The sequence below is a fragment of the Candoia aspera genome, chromosome 12, assembly GCF_035149785.1.
Source record: "Candoia aspera isolate rCanAsp1 chromosome 12, rCanAsp1.hap2, whole genome shotgun sequence".
Classification (NCBI taxonomy): domain Eukaryota; kingdom Metazoa; phylum Chordata; class Lepidosauria; order Squamata; family Boidae; genus Candoia; species Candoia aspera.
Genome location: NC_086164.1, coordinates 20,566,308 through 20,584,834, shown reverse-complemented (window position 1 = coordinate 20,584,834; position 18,527 = coordinate 20,566,308). Strand labels below are relative to the sequence as shown.

Genomic DNA, 18,527 nt, shown 5'->3' with positions numbered 1-18,527 from the left:
AGCCTTCCCTGCCAGCTTCCCCAGAAAGTCAGTGGGGAGGCCGAAAGGGGAGACGCCTCCCCAGCCGCACGGCCCCCCCAGCCCCTCTGGGCTTGTGCCGTGCCGGCCGCTTGTGCACCCTGACCGACCCACGCAGCCTCCCGCACACCCTCGCGCACCCTCCCCAATCTGCGCTTCTCTCACACAACTTGCACCTGACCCACGCCACGTCTCTCACACACCCTCGCGCACCCTGCCTGACCCCCACTACACCTTCCCTACACCCCCGCGCACACCGTCCCCAACCCTCCCCTGCCCGGCAGCAGCCACTTACCCACCGGCCGGCCTGGGACTTGCCACTTCCTGCTGGCTTCCCCTCTGATTTTGGTTGTGAGAAGCCGGCAGGAAGTTGCCTTGCTTAACGACCATGGGATTCGGTTAACAACGGCAATCGGGACTGCAAGGAGTCTTCCCCCGCTCCTTTCCAAAGTCCAGAGAGCTTCTGCTTCGGCGCCATCCCTGGGGGAAAGTCGGAGCACGCCGGAAGAGGAGGAGAAGTGTATTTGCCGCAGTTTTTGGTCAGCACAGCGGATCCTTTGGACTGCTCAGCCCGAGCTTTGGAGAAGCGTGATGGAGAATGCGCCTTTCTGCCTTCCTTGGCCCAGCTCACCAAAGCCTGGGAAGCATGGGCCAGAGAAGGCCAAAAGCGTATTCCTGCAGCTTCGTGGCGGCTCTCCGCAGCAGCCCAGATTCACCAGAGCTTGGCTGCTGCCGTGGGGGCCGGTGGAGCAAAGCGAAGTAAGGTGGTTACTTCTCTTGGAGGCGAAGCGGTTGTCCTGCTCTCTGGCGCCGCTCGGAGGGAGCGCTATGCATTAGAGTTTGTCCGAAGAAACCCCCTGCTGAAGTCCTGCAGAGCCCTCATTCCTAATTCCCTCTTCTCTTGCTTGGCCCTTCCCGCATCCAGGACCCTTCATTTGGGCAGAAGTGGGAGATGTTCTCAACATAGTTTTCAGGAACAACGCCCTGCGGCCTTACTCCATCCACGCCCACGGAGTCCTGGAAAAGGACAACAGGGACTCGAAGACGGCAGCGCCTGGTGAGTCTTGCCAGCATTTGCTTGGCAACCTGCGTGCCTGGGTTTCGTTTCTTTATGGGCTACAGTTACACCCTTGTCTGTCTGTCTGTCTGTGCGTGTGTCCATCCAGAGGGCAGCCACAACTACACAATCTGCCCTAAAATGAGGACAACCTTCCCTGAGACTGAAAAGTGTAAATAGTTATGAGTTTTCAGTGCAATCCTAAAACTGTACCTTTCGTCAGTCCATAGAATTGTAGTTTCTGGATGGATGGGGAGGGGAATCAGGGATTTTAGGGAAGAAATTCTAATATTTCCTTTCTGCCTCAAATGTTCTTTTCCTGATTCAAAGAATTCAGAGTATTGGGTATCAGGCTGGGTCCATGAAGAGGCATGTGAAAAGGAGAGGGTCTTTATGCAGCCACGGCGACCATCTTGACTTTCTTCACCTACCCTGTGTTCACCCCCCTCCCTGTCTTTCCTCCAAGGAGTGGGCAGATGCTTCTCTTTTCCTTCACCCCCTTTTTATTTGGTTGGTCAGTAAACATAATAAAGATCATAGTTCCTCCTTTTTATCGACTGTATACCATAATCTGGTGTGGTAGTTTAGGCTGAGAGTGGTACCTTGGTCCAAGATTAGCCATGAGCTTTGTGGCTTAATGGAGATTTGAACTTGGATTTCCCAGTGGTCTTCTGAAAGCTAACGATGGCATCCCACTGGCTCACAGCATAACACTAGTTGCCTCATTCCATCTGACTTCACCAGTGATTGCTGTGGAGGTAAGCAAGCGCCCCCAAAGTCTTGTATGACCAAATAGCCCTTTGTGAAAGCTGAATGGAGCCAATAAGCATCTAAAATAAATACTTCTGAATAGACTGTATACAGCAGCCTTTCTCAACCTTTTGACCCTGGAGGAGCCCTTGAAGTAGTTTCCAGGCCTTGGGGAAGCCCTGCACATCCAGGCTCAAATATAGGCCAGAAGTTACAAAATTATTCTATCCGTTTCATGGGTAGGCCTGTCTATATGCATTCACAGTGTCCTTAAACTGAAAGTAAAGAAGGAAACTTACCTCTTTAATGTGAAGTTGCCTGAATTTGAAACAAGTTTTTAAAGAAATTGTGATCTCCCAGGGAACCCCTAGGGACCTCTCGTGGAACCCTAGGGTGCCATGGAACCCTGGTTGAGGAACCCTGGTATACAGCCTCAAAACATGATTTGCAAACATTATTTTAAAAGAAGAACCCAACACACTCCAGTCAAGTAAGCTTTAGTTGCATAATACCAGAGAACAACATTCTTAACCAGCCAGATGTCAACTAAGTAGGGCAGTGCTGGTAGAAAGCATGTAAGTTAATCATCTTCATAAAATAGGAACTTAGTTTGTGAAAATAACCACAGGTCAAACAGAAGTATTGAAATCTCTCTCTCTCTTAGGGGAAATTGTAACGTATCAGTGGGATGTTCCTGAAAGATCTGGCCCAGGACCGAATGATTCCACCTGTGTGTGTTGGATCTACTATTCCACCGTGGACCGTGTCAAGGTTTGCACCCTTCCATTTCTGTCCCAACGTGTGATAGGGCAGCCCAATGAAATATTAGTGGTCAAGGTGTTGGACTAGGAGTGGCTCAATGGCTCAAGCCCACCCTCAGCCATGGAAGCTTCCTGGGTGACTTTGGGCCTGCCATTCTTCCTCAGCCAAGACCACCTCACAGGGTGGCGATTGTGGGGAGAATGCCAGGGGGAGTGTCATGTGTGCATCTTGAGCGCCTGGAGGAAGCGGGGTTTGTGTGTGGGTGTGATAAGGTGTGACTCCTTATTCACAGAGACTTTGCCCTTGTGGATCCAGGGAGGTAGAAACTCTTGCCCATGTCCTCATTCGGAGTCCTTCTTATGATGCCCCAAGATGTGCTCTTATCCCCCCAACCTTCTCTAGGTATGAGGGTCATCCTGACAGATTTTATGTTTCTGTTTAAGGGATGCTGACTCTACACTCACACACCAGGTGGCCAAATATTTTTATCAAGTTATACAATTCCGCAAAACTTTTAATTAGACATGTTTCGTTGTTTTATGGTTTTTCTTTCTCCTGAAAACCAATTGTTAGATTAAACTATTTCTTTCATTGTAGAGGCTGGTCAAAGACCGTAATAAAGATACTCATTCATCAGCATGCTAGAAGCTTTTTAGTCGCTTCACAATAAAAAGTAACAAAGCCAAAGACGCATGAACGCGCATGAGCCTCCTCAAAGCAGATTACATACCGCTGCCTTTCTCTTTTCCTCTGTGGTAGATGTTCTTCCTGTGTGAATGATGAAGGAGCAAGGTTCTTCTTCCCAAAGGCCTCCCTAGAAGAGGATGAATCCGACCTGCGGCTTCTGTGGCCATCCCCTTCCTTCTGTATTGGTCTTAGCCTGGGTCATATCACATTCTGTTGCGTTATTGCCTGCAGCTTTCACAACAGCAATCACGCACTAGCATTGGCTAAGGCAAAGCAGAATGAATTGCTGGTACTGTTAATGGGAATAGAATTGTATTGCCACTGTTCCAGTGTGTCACACACACATGTAACACGCCTATTTAAATTGTACGAGGCCTTGACGGATGCAGCTGGCCATGCTTTGCAGTGTTGTGGGAGTGAAAAGTATGTGGGGTTCTATCAAATTTATGCAAAGAGTTTCACTATTTCCCATCCTTTTCTTGCAGGATTTGTATAGTGGCCTCGTTGGCCCCCTGAAAGTTTGTCGTAAAGGGACCCTGGATTCCAATGGGAGAAGGAAAGGTGTAAGCAGCGAGTTTGCCCTCCTCTTTTTGGTTTTTGATGAAAATCAGTCTTGGTACCTTGAGGAGAATGTGAAGACATATCTCCAAGGGGACTGGAACTATTCCCACCAGCAGGACGAAGAATTCGTGGAAAGCAACAAAATGCACGGTTCGTAGATCTGTTGTGCTTTTTGCATTAGCTCCAGTGATGCCTTTGCATGTTGCAAAAAGAAAATTGTCTTTCCTAATGAAAAACAGCAGAGCTTTCTGGGGAAAAAAGAAATCTATTGTTCCATGTGCATATTCCACTTGAGAGTGGTGGGAAATTTCTGGAGTGCCAATATGCATGCAGCTTTAATTTCCTTAGGAGGAGCTCACTGGATAGAGCTTTTGTCATATAAAGTTCATTTTCACAAATCTGTAGTCTGAGAATAAAACACTTTCATAGCATTAAAAATCAACACTCTAACAAATTCCCTCCTCCTTCAGATCTGTAGAGGTATACGAAGGAATTCTTGCACAGGGCAAAGTTAGCCCTACTGTTTTTTCTTACTTCTAGTACAGCCTTGGTACATCACCTGGGAAGTGTTTAGTTTAGTTGGCACTCTGCCTAGTAAAGGTAAAGGTTTCCCTTGACGTAAAGTCCAGTCGAATCCGACTCTAGGGGGCGGTGCTCATCTCCGTTTCTAAGCCTTGGAGCCGGCGTTGTCATAGACACTTCCGGGTCATGTGGCCAGCATGACGACTCGGAACAGTTAAATAATGAGTATTATTGGTTGTCATTGGGGAGTTGCTTTTCATGAAGAGGGCACTTGAGAATCTGAGGTCCAGCTCAAATTGCAGAATTCCCTGTTTTATTAGTCTTGACTCCTGGTGACTGCCTGGACCCTGCAGTGGGTCTGTTTTCTGGAGATATTGTATCTCCGTGTCAACTGGACAAGAAACATATTGGCAAGAATACGTAAAAGAAAAAACCTGTAATGCTCTGAGTGGGTGATGAGTGAGCCCCATTTTTGTGGCATCTCCTGTCAAACTTGAGGCCAACGGGAGGCTTGGCCGAAGCTGCCATTACCTGAAGATGGAACAGACACATAGGCAGAGGGGACAAAAGCCGGGAAACTTGTCTAAAAGATCCCTTCAGGGAGGTAGATAAGAAGGAGGCAAGTCCTTAAGGAAACAAAGGAAAAATCTCACCTGAGCCAGACAAAGCTGGGCCTGAGCACATGGAAACCCCCAATCCCATCAACAGCTACCGGACTGCAAATTAACAAGGCCGGAGTAGCTGCCAGTCTGGTGAATCAACAAAGCAAGGACTTTTGGGGATAAAAGGGGTCCCAAAGCCCACCCAGACATGGCGGCTTCTGTCCCTCTAGCTAGTGCCTGGCAGCCTAGTGAGAAGGAGGTGGGTAAGTGTGGATGAGTGTGTGTGAGCATGTGAGAAAGAGCAAATGTACCTTGCAACCAGTAAAGTTTTGCTGTTACTTTATATTCACTGGGTCTCCACGTATTTCAAAGAACCTTTTGTACTTCAACGTTTGGTTGAAAGTTATTTGTGTGTGTCCCTCGTTATTTCTCAGCTGCTGACCAGGGCTGTGTGTCTTGTCTGCTCAAGCCGCACCTCTCTGGAAAACCCAGGTGGAAAGCCAGGGGGGCTGACAAGATCCGCCTGCCTCACCAGGCTGTGAGCGTGTGAGCATAACCCAAACCTGGGAGCAGCGTGTGTAACATTTTTATGGGAGTGGTAGGTGGCAGGATTGCAACCGAAACTCTCCCCACAACCCAACTTCGATTCCAGCGGAAGCCGGATTCTCTCTCGGGTAGCCGGCTCAGGCCGACTCAGCCTTCCATCCTTCTGAGGTCGGTGAAATGAGCACCCAGCTTGCTTGCTGGGGAAGGTGATGACTGGGGAAGGCAATGGCAAACCACCCCACTATAGTCTGCCATGAAAATGTCACGAAAGCAGCATCCCCCCAAAGGGTCAGACATGCACAGGTGTCAGGGCCAGCCTCGCTTCGCAATAAGACACAGACTCACTTAATGGATATTAAGGATTTCTGGTTTATTGGAATGATAGCTGACAGAACGAAAAACGGGAATGGGTTAGGTAGTGTGGGGGTGCCCCTTTTATACCCTCCTGTATTGCCCCGGGCTTCCCCACCCCTCGATGCCCCGATCCCTCTTGATGGGACCCTTGATGGCTGCTTGGGCGTTTTCCCCGGTGTCCTCTTTGTCTCCCTGCAACGGTTGTGTCCTCCGGGGCACCATGTGCTCCTTATCTTCACTCCTCTGACGTCTCTCCTTTCAGTTGTTTATGGGATCATGGGTGTGGGTGTCTTTGGGTGCTTGTGTTAATCCCTGGTTTGATTATCTTCTTCCCCCTTTTCCTTAATGATCATGATCCACGTTGTGAGGCTCTTTGTGCCTTGCAACGAGGTCATGACATGCTGCCCCCCCAAAGATGTTCTATGGTGCTGGTTTCTCCGGGTATGCCTCATGGAACTGTCTTGTTAGTTGTCTAGCCCTGACGTGTCGTGCCTGGACCCACTCTGGGTGTGAGAAATGTTTCCATCTCACGAGGTATTGTAGTGTTCCTCTTTGCTTTCTTGAGTCCAGTATTTCTTTTACTTCAAAATGTTGTTGGTTGTCTATCATTATGGGTGGGGGTGGAGGTTCTTCCGTATGCCATTTGGATGTGCTCGTTGGCTTCAGTAGTGCACAATGAAACACTGGGTGGACCCGTCTCAAATTGTAAGGCAGTTCCAGTTTGAAAGTAACTGGGTTGATTACCTGTATGATTTTAAAAGGTCCAATGAATTTCGGTGCCAATTTCTTTGAGGGTTGCGAGGTCTTTATGAACTTAGTGGAGAGGTAGACCCTATCTCCCACTTTGTAGTTCGGTGCCTCCGCCCTGTGGTTGTCCGCATATTTTTTGTACGTTGTTTGTGCGTCTGCTAGGGCCGTTTGGATGATTGGCCAGGTTGTTGCCAGCTGTGCCGCCCAATCGTCTGGTGAGCAGGGCAGGGTTTCAGGTTGCGGCAATTCTGGTATCGGTACAAAGTCCCTTCCATAGACCACCTTAAAAGGGGTGTGGCCAGTGCTCTGGTGTACCGCGTTATTATAGGCCACCTCTGCAAAAGGTAGTAGGTCTACCCAGTTGTCCTGTTGATAATTTATGAATGCCCTCAGGAACTGTTCAAGTGTTGAGTTTAGGATCTCTGTGGATCCGTCCGTGTTTGGATGCCACGCAGTGGACAGTGCTTGCTTGGTTCCGATTAGTTTTAAAAATTCCCGCCAAAACTTTGACGTGAATTGTGTGCCTCTGTCGGTCACCAACCTGTAGGGGGCGCCGTGGATCCTGTATATGTGTGTTAGGAATAAACGTGCCAGCTGTTGTGCGGAGGGGATAGTCGCGCACGGGATGAAGTGTGCTTGTTTCGAGAAATAGTCTTTTACCACCCATATCACAGTTTTTCTTTGGCTGGGTGGGAGGTCCACAATGAAATCCATGGAAATTTCTTCCCATGGCCGGGAGGGGCTGGCTACCGCCTGTAGCAGCCCGTGGGGTTTCCCTCCTTTACGTTTGGTGGTGGCACATATGGGGCAGTTGCCTACGTAGTCTTTTACGTCCTTTCTGAGGTTTGGCCACCAAAATTGCCTCCTCGTTAGGTGGAGGGTTTTTACAAACCCAAAATGCCCTGCAGATTTGTCATCGTGCGCTCTGTGTAAGATTTCCCCCCGCAGTGATTCGGGCACGTACAAGGCTTTCTCTTTCCAGGCGATGTTGTCTTTGAAAGATACATGTTGTTGGTTATTCTGCAACCATGTATCTTGCTGTAGTGCTTGTGTGAGTCTTTGTTGCCAGTTCGGTGAAATTGAGCGTCGGCTCCGATCGCTCCCCGCCGTTCGTGCTGGCGTGCGCTGATTCCTTGTCTGGCTCCGCGTGACAGCTGGGCAGCCGAGCTGTTTCTCGGTCCATACTGTTCCTACGATGTCGGAGGCTTGCGTGTCGTCCTGTGGCCGTCGGGAAAGGGCGTCTGCCAAGAAGTTTTTCTTGCCCGGTATGAATTTCAGTGTGAAATTGAACCGGCTGAAAAACTGAGCCCATCGCACCTGCTTCGGGCTGAGTCGTTTTGGTGTGCTGAGTGCCTCCAGGTTCTTGTGGTCCGTCCAAACCTCGAAGGGGCAGGAGGCCCCCTCCAGCAGGTGTCGCCACGTTTCCAAGGCTGTCTTCACTGCAAACGCCTCCTTTTCCCATACGTGCCATCTCCGCTCCGTTTCGGAGAATTTGCGGGAAAGGTAGGCGCAGGGCTTTAGGTGGTTGTCGGAGTCCTTTTGGAGCAGGATGGCTCCAATGGAAAAGTCGGAGGCATCTGCCTGCACCACAAAAGGCTTGGTGGGGTCGGGGTGTTGTAACACTGGCTCAGCTGTGAAGAGGGTTTTCAGTCTCTCGAAAGCCGTTTGACAGTCAGCTGTCCAATTCAGTAGCGCCCCCGGGTTCCTCGATTTGCGCGTGTCCCCCAAGCCCTTAGTCTTTAGCAGGTTAGTTAGGGGCAAAATAGTCTCTGCCAGCCTGGGCGTGAACCCCCTGTAGAAATTAGTGAATCCCAGGAGGCTTTGCAGCTGTCTCCTCGTGCGTGGGCGTTCCCACGCCAGGATGGCTTGGACCTTGCTGGGGTCCATTTCTATCCCTTTAGCAGAAATCCTATACCCTAGGTAGTCAATTTGTTTTTTGTGAAACTCGCACTTGGAGAGCTTTACAAACAGCTCTGCCTTGCGAAGTTTCTTGAGCACGTCCTTTACCAAGCGTTCGTGCTCACGTTCTGTTTCTGTGTAGATCAATACATCATCCAGGTAAACCAAAACCCCCTTAAAAAGGTGGTCACGCAGGACCTCATTAATTAACTGCATGAATACCCCCGGTGCTCCTGCCAATCCGAATGGGAGTACTTTATATTGAAATGCCCCCAATGGGCAATTGAAAGCAGTCTTCCACTCATCCCCCTCCCGTATCCGTATGCGGTAGTAGGCTTCCCTTATGTCCAGTTTGGAGAATACCTTACCCTTTACCAGGTGGGACAAAATGTCCTTTATTAAGGGTAAGGGGTATTTATTTGAAATGCTTGCTGCGTTTAATCCGCGGTAGTCTGTACAGAGCCGCAATGACCCGTCCTTTTTCTCGCGAAAGAGGACTTGCGCTCCCACTGGAGAGTTTGCTGGCTCAATAAAACCTCTCGCCAGATTTTTGTCTATGAAGTCCCTTAATGCAGCTAGCTCTCGCTGGGTCATAGCATATATTTTTGGTTTGGGTAGGGGTACCCCCGGGACCAGTTCAATGGTGCAGTCCGTCTTTCTGTGGGGGGGGAGTTTGTCCGCCTCTTTCTCACCGAAAACGTCGGCGAAATCCCTGTATTTGGTTGGCAGTCCCTCTGGCAGTGCTGTCTCTCTGTGTTCCGCAGTCGTCGTCGCCCCCCCCATGGCTGCTCGGGGAACCCTGTTCCCTGAAGGTGCTTGGTAACGCCCGTCAGCAAACTTAATCTCTCTGGTTCTCCAGTTGATGACTGGGTTTTGCTGCACGAGCCATGGGATCCCCAGTATGAGTCGGGGTTGCCCCACCGGTGCCACGATGAAAGCCAATTTTTCCTCGTGGCTGCCGAGCCGTAGCGCGGTTTCTCCGGTGTATTGGGTGACCGGGCCCCCTCCCGCTGCAGATCCATCGAGCTGCGAGAACACCAGGTGGTGCTGAAGTGGATAGCAGCGGAGGTCGAGTGCGGCTGCCAGGTCAGGGTGCATGAGGCTTTTGGAGCAACCCGAATCAATGAGTGCCCAGACCTTTTCGGTTTTATTTCGATGGGTGAGGGTGACACGGACGTAGAGGGTGGGGCATTCCTCACTCACCCCTTTGTCGAAGCGCCTGTCAGTGTCCTCCACCTGTCCTTCGGCGCCCCTTAGGCCAGGTGGTTGTCGTTTCCCGCCGCCTCATCGGGGTTGCTTTCCTCCTCCTCTGAACTGTAGGGGCCGTGTCTGCGTCGGTACTCCCCCTTTGCTGCTGGTCGCTTTCTTGGCGCTGGGGTTGGTGCTGTTTGTGCCCTCCTTGGGCTCTCTCTGGGCGTCGTTTTGGGGCATGCGGCTGCTTTGTGATCTTCCCTGCCGCACGTGAAACATTGCCCTTTAGCGAAGCGTCTGTCCCGTTCCTCCTTCCAGGGTTGGGGTCTCGCCCTCACCTGCCTTGCGCTGGTGCGTGGGGGTCTCGCTGTCTCCATCTGTTGCGTTTCCCTCCTTGCGTGGAGGAACGTGTCGTGAGCGTTCTCCGCTTCCGCTGCCAGCTGGATCCACCCCGTGAGGGAGCTGGGGTTGTCGCGGCCAAGTGCCCACCGGAGGACGTTTAAGTTGAGTCCGTGTTTGAACTTCTCAATCAGTGTCGATTGAGACCAGGTGTCCACTTTTCCGGCTAGGGCTTGGAACTCCATGGCATACTCAGCCGCGGAGCGCGGGCTTTGTCTAAGTGTCTCTAGCGCCCTTTTTGCCTTTTCTTGCTCCAGGGGGTCCCTGAAGTGCCTTTCTAGTGCCTGCAGGAATTCAGTGCTGTCCTGCAGCGCCCGGGCGCCTGATTGGCACAATTGGACGTACCAATCGGCGGCCCGCCCTTTTAATTTTATGGCCAGGGCATTGATTTTTCCCCGCTCAGTTCTGAAGCAGGGACCCCATTCTTCGAGGTAGTACCTCGCGTTAGTCAAAAAAAAGGAAAGTTTCGAGGGGTCCCCATCGAACTTTATGCCAAAGTCTTTGGCGGGTGTCCTGGTCTGGCTCCTGGCCCCCTCTGCGTCGTGCCTCGGGCTCTGCGGGAGCTGCTGCGGGTCGGGGTGTCTCCGGTTCTCTTGCGGCATTGGTGCCTCTCTCTGGGTCTCCTCGCAAGGTCGTCGTCCCGTCGCTCGGGGGGGAGGGCGGGGTGTTCTCCCTCGGTCGGGCTCCTGGATCCAGGCTCCGCCGTCGCCGCCCGCCGGGTCGTCCCTCCGCCTCTCAGCCTGGCGCATCTCCCGTCGTGGGGTGGGCTCCTGGGGCCGGACGCCGCCACCGCCGAGGTTGTCCCGCCGTCTCACGTCCGGGCGCGCCTCCGCTCGTTGGGTGGCCTCCTGGGGTCGGGTCCCGCCGTGGTCGCCGCCGTCCGCTGGGTCTCCACCCCGTCTCGCCTCCCGGTGCGCCTCCGGTCGTCAGTTGGGCTCCTTGGGTTGGGTTCCGCTGTCACCGCCGCCCCGCTCGCCCTGCCGCCTTTCGTCCGGGGGTGCCTCTGCGCCGCCTCCGTCGCAGAGTCCCTGCGCCGCCGTCAGCTGTTGGAGCATCTGCCGCACCGCCTGCATCCCTTCCTCCAACGCGTCGAGCCTCTCCGCCGTCCCCGGCTTCCCGCCGAGGTTTTCGCCGCTCCGCTCGCCCTCGCCGTTGGCCGTGGTAGAGGACGGATCGTCCCTCGTTCCCGCCGCGGTGCCAGGCGCACCCTCGCCTTCGAACGCCCAAGGTGGCGGTTCGTCTCGCGCTTCCTCCGGGGTTGCCTGCGGGCTTGGAGAGGGTCCCCTCGTCTCGCCCCCGGTGCCTCGCGGGCTCCGGGGCGCCGGGTTGGGTCCCTCCCCCGCTGCTTCCCCCCAGCTGGGTCCCATACTTACCGGGGCGTTGCATCGCCCGGACCTCAGCTGCATCCCGCCCTGCGAGAGCGGGGCTTCGTCGCCGGGCGCCGAAGGGTTGCGCCTCCTCGGTTCCTGGTTCTCCATGCCTGGCTGGGTCCCTCACAAACTTGTTGGATAGGTACCAGGTGGAAAAAAAATTTTTTTGGGGTTCCCGCTTTTATGTCAGGGCCAGCCTCGCTTCGCAATAAGACACAGACTCACTTAATGGATATTAAGGATTTCTGGTTTATTGGAATGATAGCTGACAGAACGAAAAACGGGAACGGGGTAGGTAGTGTGGGGGTGCCCCTTTTATACCCTCCTGTATTGCCCCGGGCTTCCCCACCCCTCGATGCCCCGATCCCTCTTGATGGGACCCTTGATGGCTGCTTGGGCGTTTTCCCCGGTGTCCTCTTTGTCTCCCTGCAACGGTTGTGTCCTCCGGGGCACCATGTGCTCCTTATCTTCACTCCTCTGACGTCTCTCCTTTCAGTTGTTTATGGGATCATGGGTGTGGGTGTCTTTGGGTGCTTGTGTTAATCCCTGGTTTGATTATCTTCTTCCCCCTTTTCCTTAATGATCATGATCCACGTTGTGAGGCTCTTTGTGCCTTGCAACGAGGTCATGACAACAGGGGACCTTTCACCTTTCACCTGCCTGAGCCACTTCCAAACTGTCTGTTGTGGACTTAAGCCATGTTTTTCTTCTTATCATTACAGTAACAGATCACATATATTTCTGTCAAGGTCATCTTCTTCACACCCTACACCTTTTGTTTCCATGCTTTAGTTTTATTATTTATGCACTGTATCATTTTCATATGGATTTAATTGCTGTTGATTGATGATGTACACTGCTCTGAGTTTTGTGCTGTGCAGGCGGCTATATAAATCAATCAAACCAACAAACAATAAGCTAATTTTAGGAACAACTGCTCTCTATCTCTGCAAAGCAATTATAGATATTTTGGTCTATAAAGAATAAAAAGAACATTTATGATATTTTCAAAGTCTTCATCAGGCAAGATATGACAGAAGACACGTGACAGAGAGGAAGCCAAAAATTCAGAAAGTAGGCCAGGTGTTTCAGCAAAGTGAAGTGCAGTTCAAAGTCCTCCTCAGGATGGAGACTGCAGGCTAACCGCTTGCTTGTGGTCGGTGTCATCAAGTCAGATACGTGGAGAAGAACTGCTGACAGGCCCTTATCCTTGGAGGAAACGCAAAGGCTCATTTTGTGAGGGTTGGTGGTGGTTCTTTGAAGATTTTTCACAAGACAAACGCTGTGCCATCAATAAGCAGAGATCTCTTCTTTCCTTAGCAATCAATGGTAATGTATACGCAAACTTGCCCGGGCTGATGATGTATGAAGGAGACTGGGTGAACTGGTATCTGCTGGGAATGGGCCAGGAGATTGACGTGCACACAGTTCACTTCCATGCTGAGACATTCATATATCGGGTGAGACTCTCTCCGAACTGATGCAGAGGGTTCCCCCACCCCCACCCTCACCCTCACCCCACCCCCACCCCACCTAAAGGATAAATCTGGGGAAAGCATTTGGAGGCTTCTACCTTGCAGTTAGCTTGTGGGTCCCAAGTTGGCAGGTTGATTTGTTTCCTCTGCCCAGGTCTAGCCAAGCAAAATAAATTGAGCAAAACTATAAAACGTCTAGCTTTCTGGCCATATAATTTAGCTTTTCTGGGTGGTAGTGACAAAATATTACCTTCTAGGCAACACCCTTGTTCCAAACTTTTACTCATTGTCTGTATATCTTGTGTGACAGAACGGCAAGAGTTACAGAGCCGATGTGGTGGATCTCTTCCCTGGGACCTTTGAAATGGTGGAGATGCAGGCTGGCAACCCTGGCACATGGCTTCTTCACTGCCACGTGGCTGACCATATCCATGCTGGCATGGAGACACTTTTCACAATCCTACCCAAACGAGGTAAGAAGAAAGCTCATGTTGAAACTGGGACTCAATCTGTTTTGGGGGCTGTGTGTGTCAAAATCATTCAGTGGCTCCATGGCACAGCCAACCCACTTGGCAATCGGGTGAAATTCCAGAACTAGGAAAGCTTCAGAATAAGCGATGGATCATTAGAGAACAGGAGCTGCAAGGGCCAGAAAAGCAGCTATCTAATGGTGTAGCAAATTTGCTTGCTTTGATGTAAACAGTGAACAGAGAAAAATGCAGATAATTGGGAATCTGTGTCTGAACTCCTGTATCTAAGTCCATTCCAGTGTTGTTCAATTCAGTAGGAACCCGTTAAAATCTTCAGCCCCAGTTCCTAATCCACCAGCACAAAGGAGTTCTGGGAATGGGCATACATTTCCATTTGCATCAGTTCAAGGGGTGAACTAAGGATGCTAAGGAAAAAGAATATCCAGATACACATCTCTTTGTATAAGCTGGGTTCCATGCGTGGATCTCCTGTGCTCCACTGGGTGCCATTTTGAAAGGGAGATTCCAGCAAATTCCATACAAGGAACGCCTTTTGTCATTATAAATCAGGAGCTATTGAAACAACAGCCCACATACTTCTTTACTGTCACTCTTACCACAAACTACAAAGCAAACATATTTCTATTAAGCCTCTGTTATCTCAATATTCAGGTTACACTGACTCCTTTTATCTCAATTATCTTTCAGCTGGTCAGAGGGATGTACTCTCTTATAACGTCACCAAGATTTCTCTCATGGCAGGCAAGACCCATCAGACTACATTTTTAATATTTATCTCATTTTTCTTTTTAATCCTATTTTATTTTATCAGCCTTGCTTCATTAATCTTATTCTGTTATGCTATTGAAGTCTAGTCAACAACCAAAATAAAGCACTTTGGCTCAGTTAAACATCATGCTTAACCCTGCTGTAGCTTAATCCTAAATGAACAAGCCTGTTCAGCCCTTGGCTTTGGGCTTGCCCATTTCAGGAAAACCAGGGCCTAAAGCAATGCATGAATGCAGGTTTAGGATTAGGATTACACAACTGGAAGAAGTTCTGTTGGGTCAGTTTAGTTAAACCACAAAATCTAAACAATTTCATTGAGAAGCATTTCCAGTAGGGAGTTTTTGATTTACCAAGCTTTTAAGCATCTTTCTTGAGTTGGCTTGTTATACTATTACTGCTGCTGTTCTCCAGTTTTCAATTGCTTAAGCTGTCTGATTTCTCTTTTTCAGTAGTTTGACTTTTCCATAATTCATTTTACTTCCAGGGGACACTTCTGGAGAAAAAAATAAGGGGCCTTCTGGAGAAAAAAGTGTGGGGCCTTCTGGAGAAAAAAGTGTGGGGCCTTCTGGAGAAAAAGTCACCTCCCATGACATCATTTTGTTTGGCTCAAGACTAGACAATGGACATGTAGAAGCAACAATCATTACTCTTGCTATTGCTGGGATTGTGCTGTTCATCACTGCCAGTATCTTACTTGGTGTGATCATCCACCTCAGGAGACAAAAGAAGCTGAGACGCAACAAGCGGTCTATTTTGGACGAAAGCTTCAAGCTGATGTGTAGTCAAAAGCATAACCTTTAGAAGACAGTGGAAGAGCTCTTGATAGCTTTTTGGCCAGGCACAAGTGAAAATGGCCCAGGATAGGGTTCAGTTATCATTTTAGGGAAGTTCAGTAAGAAATGTTACTAGCAAGTACTTCCACATGTTATATCCATTCTAGATTTTATGGTTTAAGATTTCAGGTATCCCAAGGCTCAGATGGGTTCCCAGATCCTTATGCTTTTATTCACTGAAGGAAGAGACAGAACCTCAAGCAAATCCAGACTGGTTATTCAATCAAGAACAGCAACGTCCATCATCTTATATCAGTTTACTCCGTATCTGGTGCTACTAACCTGACACCTGGATCTCCTGCATTCCTTCATTCTTGGGGCAATTCACCATTCTGCGAGACTAGCCAATTAGAGTTTCTGCATGTTGAACATACACCAGGCTGGGGAGAAGCCACAGGCACTGAGAAGTTTCTTTAAGAGGGCAGGGCAACAAGCATTGCCTTGAAACAGGCTTCCAGCACAAATTGTTTTCCTTGCTTTGAGCTTCTAGCACAAATTGTTTTCCTTGCCTTGAACTCCTTTCATTCCTCAGCAGTCGTTCTTTCAGAAGAACTTCCGTTTGACTCAACCAAAATAGGACTTTCAACGTAAAAGGCCAATGATTTTAAAACTGATACGGCTTTTAACTAAAAGTAGCGGAGGAATCAGTGTTTGGGAGTCATGTTTGTTGACCAACCTTTCCTAACCAGGAACTCTCCAGCTGAGTTGGGATTGCAACTCCCAGGATTACTGGCATTGTGGAAAGTGGGGAAAACAACTGTAGACACAGGGAGGGCAATAATGAGTAAAGAAGCATTTTAGGTAGACATTATTTTATTAATGTCAGGATGGCACAGTTATGGGCTGGTTCACATCTGCATTATATGATTGCTGGATGAGAAGCATGACCTGATTGCCTTTCAGATTTCCAGGAGTGAAGGGGCACCATCCCAAACTAAAAGAGTCCTGGACCTAAGCCCAGTGTTAAGGTCAAGCCAAGGAACAAAGTATTAAAGATGGTTAAGACTTCTGGTCCATCCATTTTGGAAACAGAACTTCACAAAATTGGCAAATGCCTTCATAACCAAAACAGAAAGAACCTAATAGTTTAAAGATCTGAATGAAAGGTAAATGAAACACAACATCCAGACTGCAGGGTGGATGCAGACTACCCTATTTGTGGTGCTCACTTCAGGCTGCCAGCTAAATTTGGTGACAGATCCAAGATGATCACCTGTCAGCACCTGATCATTCGAGAATTCACACAATCACAGTCAAGAGGCTGGGATTCCTTCAACTGTTTTAATGAAGCGTAATGAAGCGTACAGAAGGCAAGCTGCAAATAAAGATTTCCCGCTCAAACCTAACTTAAAAACTACATTCTCTTAGTTAGTCCCCTTTCCCATGAAACTATGTCACACACACACACACACACCCGCATCCAGATGGTATTCCTGGCATATCTCAACCACGTGTCCCTGATGTCCTCCATAGCCATAATAAACCACACTCCAACTTCACACCCCCTCCCATCTGGCGACACGGAGTCCATTCCTTGGAGAAGGAAATGATGATAGATGCCCCAATAAGGGTTTCTGTGAAATCTTTGATCGGGGGGATCTGCCATCATCTTTGTTTAAGACTAACTGTGTAGATGGGGGAAGAGTTCATTCATTCTTGGCTTTTTTTAGAAAATACTAAAATTTGTAGATTTCTTCTTAAAAGTGATAGAAATAAATTTAAAAGCCCCAGAGACTGGAGCACTGAAGCTTGATTTATTTATTCCTCCAGTGCCTCATCCTCAGTATCTTCATTCCCCATTGAACCTGCATGCACAGGGTAGTCCATGTGCAAGTGAAAAATGACCGAGGTAGTGGGGTGAGTGGCAAGCTTCAGATGACTTTACAACTTCTTGTTCCCCAGCACATGAGAGAATACTGAATGGAACAATCAGACAGTGAACATAGAAAACACTTGGTAGATAGTATGCTGTCTTTGGAACCGGTACTTTGGTTCAGGCCAGGATCCTGGAAGATGTCCATCTTGCATTCTTGCCTTCCTGTTTGCTCCAGAGAAATTGCTTGGGCCAAATGCTCTTAAGTTGTCCTTAACAACTCCCTCTCTGGAAGCGTTTATTGACTAATGAGTGGGCAGCACAGTACAGCCTGGTACTCAGAGAGAGAGATGAGTTTTATCTGGTGTTTGATGCATGATTTGGTATTCATTCATGCCAGTAATTATTTAATGTTTCACGATTATATGAATTAGTGGTCAGAACGAAACTGTCTTAAAGAAATGAATAGCACAAGAATAAGATTACTATTTTCACTAGCCTTCCAAAAGCCATTAGCAACTCGAAATATAATGTTTGGAGCAGCAGTTTCCAAATTTTTTCATCAACAAAGCTTCATTTTTGCCCCAGCGACTTTTTGCTCCATTTTAAAAAATTCCTCAAGGCTTCCTGCTAGGGCAGAGTTGATTTTGGGGTGGACTTTTTTACTTTTTACTTCCTTCAGACTGGTGAAAAGAAGTAGTTAGCATGATTTGGGAATGCTCTGGGGACCACAGAAGAGAGAGTGCAGGACACTGAGGACCATGGGCTGCAGGTGGTGGCTTTAAGGTATGGGTGAGGCTGCAGCAGGCTGGCTTATGAAGTAAAGTGAGTGGAAGGGCCAGAACTTCCCTCTCTCGTTTCTGGTGATTGTTTCTGTGGACTGGAAGGCATAATAAATCTAAAGAACAACTGCAGTAATTTTCACAGTGGCTGGACCTATCCTAAGAAAAAACCAGGATGTCCTGCAAGAGTTTTCCCTCGCTGAAGGAGAGGTGACCCTCACCATGGCTTAGTCATGTAGTGTTTTAAGAAAGAGGCATGAAGGGCAGCCTCAGATTAAAAGAAAAGGTGTCTGGTAAGTAGTAGATGGCCGCACGGAAAGAACCTAGGCCATGCTGATGACCAGGAAAGGTGAGAGGAGGAGAAACATCCCTCGAGTTGGGTTAGAGCCCTACCAGCCAGATGTTTGCTGGGGAGTTAGATTCTGACATTGAAAAATTAGTTGGACTCAGTGGCCTAAGGAGGGAGAAGATACAACCCATTATACAGGACTCAGCCAGACTCCTAGCGCTAGTCTTTCAAACTTCAAGTGTTATGGAGCCATCTATATGAGTGAGCAACTTGGGAAAAGAGATTCAGCACTCCACTGAGCCTTCAAAGAAGTATTAGATCAAGGAACATTGGCAGTGTCCTGCTGGACCAACCCCCGTGGCCCATCTAGCCCAGCAGTGTGTTCTCACCGGGGCCAGCCATTTGCACAAGGAAGCCCACCAGGAGGAGGAAAATCCCAGTTTAGCTTTAGGCCGATTTCTATTTTATACAGTAATTTGTTTAAGGAAGAGATTAGAAAGAAAATGTACATGATTAAAAGACTGCTGTTTCTTTGCCTGGCATGGAGCTGTACAAGGAAATATTTCTTGTCATAAATACGTATTTTTACATTCACACGTAATGCACAT

The 18,527-nt window shown here is 49.1% G+C and overlaps 1 protein-coding gene across 4 annotated transcripts in view; it reads left to right on the top strand.

The window, feature by feature from the left end:
- HEPH (hephaestin) overlaps positions 1 to 15,679 on the top strand; it is a 60,165-nt gene extending 44,486 nt beyond the window's left edge. For 3 of the 4 annotated variants that reach the window (XM_063313440.1, XM_063313441.1, XM_063313439.1), the window contains 5 exons: positions 944 to 1,075; positions 2,490 to 2,596; positions 3,760 to 3,985; positions 12,789 to 12,928; positions 13,254 to 13,556. In XM_063313440.1, the coding sequence (XP_063169510.1) occupies positions 944 to 1,075; positions 2,490 to 2,596; positions 3,760 to 3,985; positions 12,789 to 12,928; positions 13,254 to 13,541 (893 nt within the window). In that variant the 3' untranslated portion in view covers positions 13,542 to 13,556. Of the gene's footprint in view, positions 1 to 943; positions 1,076 to 2,489; positions 2,597 to 3,759; positions 3,986 to 12,788; positions 12,929 to 13,253; positions 13,557 to 14,725 lie in introns of those variants that run through there. The other variant, XM_063313442.1, reaches the window with a different exon arrangement.
- The last annotated feature ends 2,848 nt before the right edge of the window (positions 15,680 to 18,527 follow it).